Genomic DNA, 7081 nt, shown 5'->3' with positions numbered 1-7081 from the left:
GAGGGGAGCATCCTGGCCGGATGGTGCATCCCGCTTTAGCTTGCAGGAGCGGGAGGACATGAGTCCCAATGTCCAGAAGGGAGAATGCAGAGTCATAAGGGGAGGGAGGACCCAAGATAATAGCAAACAAGAGGAATTCCATGGGAAGAGGGGTCCCCAGAGGTGTGCAGGGAAAAGGGCGTGTGCACAGGAGAGGGTTTGCAAACGAGACATTTCAGCTGCGCACTGGAGAGCACACGCTGAGGAGCGGAGAGGGAACACACCTTTCCTATGAATAATACAAGAAGCGGGATGCTATCGACCCATCCATCCGTTCTCCGCCGGCAGGCAACAAATATCTTGAATCCAGCAAGTGAAACCAAATCATTCATCACTCCCCTCCCAAAGTCCTGCACTTCAATTCAAGCTGTGGACTTCAGGACAGACTGGCATCTATATATGTAAAACATCACACACACCCCCTCCACCACACACACACACACACACACCCCGTCCTAATCTTAGAAATAAATGTCAGGATGATGAAGCATCACAAAGCTGTGTGCCTCACTGAAGTCCTTCCATGGCATTCGAACCCTAAATAAAGTTTTGGGGTGTTTTTTTTCCATCTCCAGGTCGTAAGTGGTCACAATAGTCTAGCAGAGGCTAAGGTGAGGGACGAGGGCTTAAGGACCAGGACTCCCGGTGACACCAGCGTGCACGCTGGACCTGCTACCCTTCCAGTCAGTTCTTCGTCTGTCCCAGGTGTGATGGTGAGGAAAACGGAAAAGGCAGACAAATAGAGATTGTGAACAGGAAGCTAACAGAGTCAGGTCCCCTGCAAGAAAGACAAGGGAGAGAAAAGAAAAGGCAAATAAAAAAGGAAAGGGGGGGGGGCTTTCCCCCCAGAGAAGATCTGTGTGAGATAAGACATAACTCCTGTTTTTCTCAACACACTACAAGCCATTATTACCCGGAGCCAAATTATTACCCCTCTGTCAAGAATCAGGCAACAATCAAAGCAATGGAGGGGCAGGTCTAATGCGCTGTAACATTGTCAATGCAAAGTTTGTTTTCTCTAGGCCCCCACGTGGGACCTGTAATTAACCCGTTCGGTAGACCCAGGCCAAACAAAAGCCTAATTGAGCCTGTTTCCCTGAATTTCGGAGGTTTGGAAAGGGGCACAGGGATCAGAGAGCTGGGAGCCCCTGCCGGCCTCCGCCCTGCTCCCTGGCAGGGGTCCGAGGGGCACCAGCCACAGACACAGGATTAGGGTTCGTTCTCTTTCGTAGGTATTAGGTATTACGCGTTGTCGGATATTTAAAACATGACATTACACTCCGGAGTACAACTGAATCCAGCTTCTAAAGAGTCCGAGTATCATGGGGGAGGGGACAAGGTGGAGCCCCAAACCCCCACTCTATGCCCGGAAGGGAGGAAGCAGCAGCAGGGAGAAACCAGGCTTTGGAGGGGGCCACTGCCCTGTCGCAGGGCGCTGGCTCTCACACAGGGGCTACTGCTAGATGCCAGGGGACACGTGTGAGAGCGAGGGAAGTCCTTGGGCCTCGCAGAGTGCAAGACGGGCCCCCATCCCCTAAAGGCGGTTCCCCAACCGGGCCTCCTCTGTGCGCCCAGACCCAACCAGCCACCCTCCAAGGTTTTTGGAATTGGCATTGTGGGAGAAGTCAGGGGTGGGGTGCGGGGCTTAGGGAACAAACTGGGGGCCGGGTGGGGGAGGCAAGAAGACACACAGGCTGATCTGGTCTCCTCTCCCCTGCCTGTTCCTCCTGATAAATACAGCAGCATCTCTCCAGGGGCCGATGGCCGCGCTGGTAGGAAAGTCCGGCCTCACTGGCTACGCAGATAGCCCCTCTGTGAGCGAGCGCTCACACTTGAATAGGAGTCCCTTCCTCAGTCCTACGCGGGACACTTTGGTTGAAAGAAAGCACTTTGTCTTTAAGAAAATAAAGCAGGACCCTCTCTTCCTATTTGACGTGCGTGCAGGGGAATAGAGCAAGAAAAGGGACAGGAGGAAGGAGAGGTGGGGGGGGGCAGGCAGGAGGACAGCATCTAATTTTCAAAAACCAGTAATATTGCTACCGCTGAGAGCTGAAGGCTTCCAGCTAGGCCAGCGGTTCTCAACCTGTGGGTCGCGACCCCTTTGGGGGTCGAACAACCCTTTCACAGGGGTCTTTCGAAAATACATCCTGCATATCAGATATTTACATCACCATTCGAACAGTAGCAAAATTACAGATATGAAGTAGCCACGAAAATAATTTTATGGTTGGGGGTCACCACAACATGAAGAACTGTATTAAAGGGTCGCGGCATTAGGAAGGTTGAGAACCACTGAGCTAGGCGGTCCCACCACCGCAATGCAGGCCCGCAAGCTCAGCCTTCACGGAACAGGGGAACCTCGCAGGGCCTGGGCGACTACCCCCTTCGCAGGCAGCACTACTTGCAGGCTCGCTGGTAAACATATAAAAGAGGGACCTGGGCCGTTGCATTTATTTATTTATCTATGCCAAACGTTTATTAGTGAAATAGTCCTGAAGATATAATCCTACATATGGCGCTTTGATTTTCACATATTTAAGGAAAAAAAAATGACAAAACACATAGAAGTCGACATATAATTCAAAGACCACGGTACAACCTTTGTCTTCTTTTTTTTTTTTTTACTTCAGCAAACAAAAAAATAATGTCCAATGACATGAAAAGTGGCAAGTCTTCCGACAATAAATAATAAATTACTTTATAATTTTTTTGCAATGCAAGAGCAAACAAAAAAAAGTTTCCTTTTTCTTTTCCTCTTTATTTCCAGAGAGAGAGAGAGAGAGAGAGAGAGAGAGAGAGAGAGAGAGAGAAACAGTCATTTTAACCGATAACTATACACATCTTTGGGGGGAAAGTTCTTGGACAGACAGGAGAGTCAAACACAATCCCGAGAGACGCTTTGTGGCAAAATAGAGGTAACCTTGTTGCAATGCTTTATAAGTCGGTTTTTAAATCTGGATTCAAAAACCTTTAAAGTCGCTTCAGACTTCTTGATAGAGGATGGATCTCAAAAAAAGAGGAGGCGGGGGAGAAGGGGCCAAAGGAAAAAAAAAGGGACATGCTAAGAAACCCAGGCTTTCAATTAACCCCTTGTTAAGTCAACTGGAAACCTCGCCGACCAGCGCCCTCTCCTGAAAGGGCCTTTCAGCCGCTCCTCCTGCGGCTCCTGTTTGGCAAAGCCGGGGACCAACATAGAAACAGCACCATTCAGCGCAGGGTGGACTAGAAACATTGCTACGTCTGCTTCTCTCTAGATGGGCAGTGAAATGAAAGCGCTTTTTTTTTTTTTGAGATCCTTGAATATAAATCCTCTACGTTTTAAAAACGTCTTTTTTTTTTTTCCTCAGTCCTCCTAAGGTCACTGGATAGCGTGTGTTGGGTTCAGGTTTTGCTTTGTTGTTTGTTTTCATTCTAGTAAAATCCCATGATTGTCTTCACAGTGTTGCTACCATATTACCTTGTCATTAAAACAGACTTCGTGCATTTCATGGAGCATTCATTTCCTCAATTCAGTTTCCATGGACTGGGTCGTTAAATACTCGTGTTTCGGAGTTCAACGGATGGGCTCCCACTGTCTCCAACAGGGAAAAAATGCATCTGCATGAGTGTCCTCAGGCCTCGATGGGGCTGGCCACCATGCTGTTGGGGGTGTCCGGGAGCTGCGAGGACATGGAGGCCACTTCGCTGCCGGTGGAGTTCGAGCCCGGTCCTCCCTCGGAGAAATTGACCTGCGGGGAAGGTTGAGAAGTGAATGAAGGAGGCTTTGATCACATGCAGAAAAGGATGATCAGACCGTCTGTGTGTGGGTGCCTGCGGGACCGGTGTGTGTAGACAGAGAGATATGTAGAGAGCACTATCCATCCGGGGGCGGGACTCCATTTTAACAGGCTTAAAGCAAGCCTCCCAGGAAAGGGATTTGAGGAGAAACCCTCTCCATTTCCCAAACTCCAAGAGACCTGTTGGAGCTGAACCTGAATTCCCAACCTTATGTTGCCTTCAATTATTTAAGAACAAACGTGTTTCCCACTGTAGGATGGCATCGCGACTCTACCACGCATGCTCGAGATAAAATCCTCCTGCGGGCTACGTGCTGCCCCGGGAGCAGGCGAGTTCTGTCTCCAGGCATCACAGCCTCTCCCCTTGAGCTGGAAAATCCATAACAGGAACTCCTCTGACCGGCGATTCCGGGGAGGCCCCAAGGAAGAGTGATAGCCTCCTCCGAGGGCTCGCAGCCGGGGCCTCCTTCCTCGTTGGCCCTGCAGCCTGTGGGCCTTTCTCCGTCTCCTCTTTCTCTTTAAGCCGGGCTCTCGCTTCCCAGTGGAGACCCATAGATTATAACGTCATTGCATTATAAATACGGGGCTCCTTTGGAGCCGAGAAAGTCGTGTTGCCGCCTTAAAGCTCCTTCTCTGCCCAGCCCCCACCCACGCCTCCTGCCTGGGTTCCTCCTTCTGCTCACATCAGTCACTGCCTTTTCGGAAGCTGCCCCGCATTCTCCCCCACCTGCCCTCTAGGGTCCAGGTTCCACCCAAATAACTCATGAGATTAACCTGACTTTAAAGAAGTGACGGTTCCTCATTCCTGAGGCACCTTCCTCTCCTCGATGCTCAGCTTTCCCACTGGGAGGTCAAAGGACTCCTCAGATTTTCCCAGCCGGCCGACTTACAGACAGAAACCTGGGCCAGGCCTGGGTAACCAGGGACATTACCTACCTGTGGCCACAGCGGAAGAAAATGCCCTCCAGGTAATGAGAGGGTAAAAACCTAACCTCAATTAAACTGTCATTTCCAAGGAAAGGAACAAGCTTTTAGGATAGATCTTATGTCATACAAGATTCTCTAGGGCTGTTTACTATTTAAGCAAAAAAAAAAAAATCTTATGTGTACATATACCACAGAGGATGTATATTTAATTATCTTATTTATCTTGACCTTTAAGCCTTTTGTAGGTGAAAGGTAAGCTCCTTTTCTCTTTTCTGGATGTGTGAAGCATTCTAAGAGATTTTCACCTAGTATCTCTCTGATGGGTCTAACTCGTGTTCCCTTTTGCTAAATACATGCTCAACAGTGTGTCACTAAGTGTGAAATTTGAACTCCTATACTTAAAAATGTTTCAACAGTCCCGCATTTCAGACAAGGGCAGTCCCAGAAAGGGCTATGGTAACACAATAAGGGCTATCGTATCGGTCCTGTCTTTGAATAATAACTGGACTCTTTCTTGATGTATCTGAACCCGCACCCAGACAGATGCCTGCTGCCCACTGGTAATGACATTGATCCTGCACATCCACATTACTAACATCGCTTTGATTTAGGCCCTGAAACACCCCGTTCTCTAGGAGCTGAGGCGGGAGGGCATATACTAATTGCTGATTAAAGTGTCAAGGTGCTCTCTCATGTCCCTCCGCACTCCCCAGTCGGAGAGGTGTGCTTCTGCAAGCCCGGCGCCTTCCCACGCAGGGCGATTTAGTCAGGCACCTTGAGGCCAATCCATCAAAGCAGGACTGGCAGACAATGCAGCCTGGATGGTCGAATGACAGGGCGCTCACAGAAAAGGCTCACGGGAGGTTTGTTTTCCTTGCAAGCCTGCTCCTCCTCCTCCCCACACCACCCTCATCTCTGCCCAACCCTGGGCCCAGGGAAGCACCCGTCCCCGCACCCCCACCCCTGGGATCTTTCTTTTCATGGCGGTTACACCAGAACCTCCTTGCTGGTGGAGACTTGTGCTGGGAGCTGACACTCACCAGTTGCTGAAAAGCAGGCTGATCTATGTCACTCTGCAAGGCGAAGTCACTCAGTACTTTCCACGGCGGCTGGTAACTCTGCACCTCCACAGGGTTGGCCTGCAAGCCACCGTCGTGCCTCTCGGGACTGGCGGCCACCATGGGAGTTCCTGTCATCCCCTGGATGTTCTGTGAACGAGGCCCCCACCCCGCCCCAACACGTTAATGAGCAAACGCCCTCCCTCCATTGTCTGCTCGGGCTGAACAAATATGCCCAGGCATTATCTTATCTCTATGGTGGCCTTTATTGACTCGGTTAATCTGCTGCACCTATGGATGTGAGCTGGGGTTCCCTGTTGTTTTACTGTGTTTTGTTTTTCTGCTTCTGTGGGCTGGACTATTAGGTCTGCTTGGGCCTCATTACACCAAATTCTGCTGTAACTTCCCTCTTTCCCTGACTCTCACGGCGAATCCCAGTTCCCCCGCAGCCATCCCAGGCCACAGGCCTCGGAGGCAGGGGAGGCCTCCCTTCGGCTCTAGACAGGGTGGCCTCCTGGGCAGTTTCACCGAGCTGAGCTGTTCGGTTAGGTTTTCTCCAGGCGGCTCTCCCTGCAGGCCACCCCCGCCCTCTAGCCCTTGGGTCTGGTGGCTGTTGTACTATTAAGCACTAACCAGCTTAGAAAGTGCCCTGGCCCAGGCTGGGCCGGCCTGCCAAGTTTAATGACAGCTGGTTTTATGGCATTTAAAAATAGGGCCAAAGCAGTAAAAAGCAAAAGAGGGGGGGAAAGGAACTCTTGAGGTTCTTTTAACCAGAAGGCCTGTGGTGGGAGCTGCTGTGACCAGGGAGGAGAGGGGGGGACAATGCCAGGGCCTGACATCTCTGCAGCCTGGTCTTGACTTTGAGCAGAGGGTGCCCTGTCTTTGGGGTCACCTTGGGGGACATCACAGGCCTCAAGGTGCTGCAGAAGGCCTAGCCGGTGGAGGGCAGGGGACTCGGGGGGCCTCCAGGGTACCCCCCCCTATCCTGGATTTCATAGAAAGCCAAGCCTTGTCCCTCCCTCCTCTCAGGGCACCTAGAGCTGAGGACCTGAATGTCAAACCCAGAGCCAGGCCTGGCCGCCTCCCGCCTGCCCTTAGAGGGGTCGCTATGTGGATGGGGACAAGGTTGAGGGGCATGAGCCCACCCATGAAGGCTGGGGTGGTGGGTTAACCCTCTACCCCCAATCAGGCTGGCCCTGGGGTGTGGGGCCGCCTGCCAGGGCTCCTGCTCCCAAGCAGGGTGGACACCGAGGCCGGCCAGCCTGGGCAGCCTGGGCCCCT

General features: G+C 51.6%; 1 protein-coding gene across 1 annotated transcript in view; it reads right to left on the bottom strand.

The window, feature by feature from the left end:
• Positions 1-2783: 2783 nt before the first annotated feature.
• ISL1 (ISL LIM homeobox 1) overlaps positions 2784-7081 on the bottom strand; it is a 10419-nt gene continuing 6121 nt past the window's right edge. Inside the window, exons 4-5 of the mRNA XM_014544845.1 lie at positions 5783-5968; positions 2784-3767 (exon numbers count right to left, since the gene is read on the bottom strand). Coding sequence (XP_014400331.1) covers positions 3651-3767; positions 5783-5968 — 303 coding nt within the window. The 3' untranslated portion in view covers positions 2784-3650. The remainder of the gene's footprint in view (positions 3768-5782; positions 5969-7081) is intronic.

This window comes from Myotis brandtii, unplaced genomic scaffold (genome assembly GCF_000412655.1).
Source record: "Myotis brandtii unplaced genomic scaffold, ASM41265v1 scaffold384, whole genome shotgun sequence".
NCBI lineage: Eukaryota > Metazoa > Chordata > Mammalia > Chiroptera > Vespertilionidae > Myotis > Myotis brandtii.
This window is presented reverse-complemented; position numbering and strand designations above follow the sequence as displayed.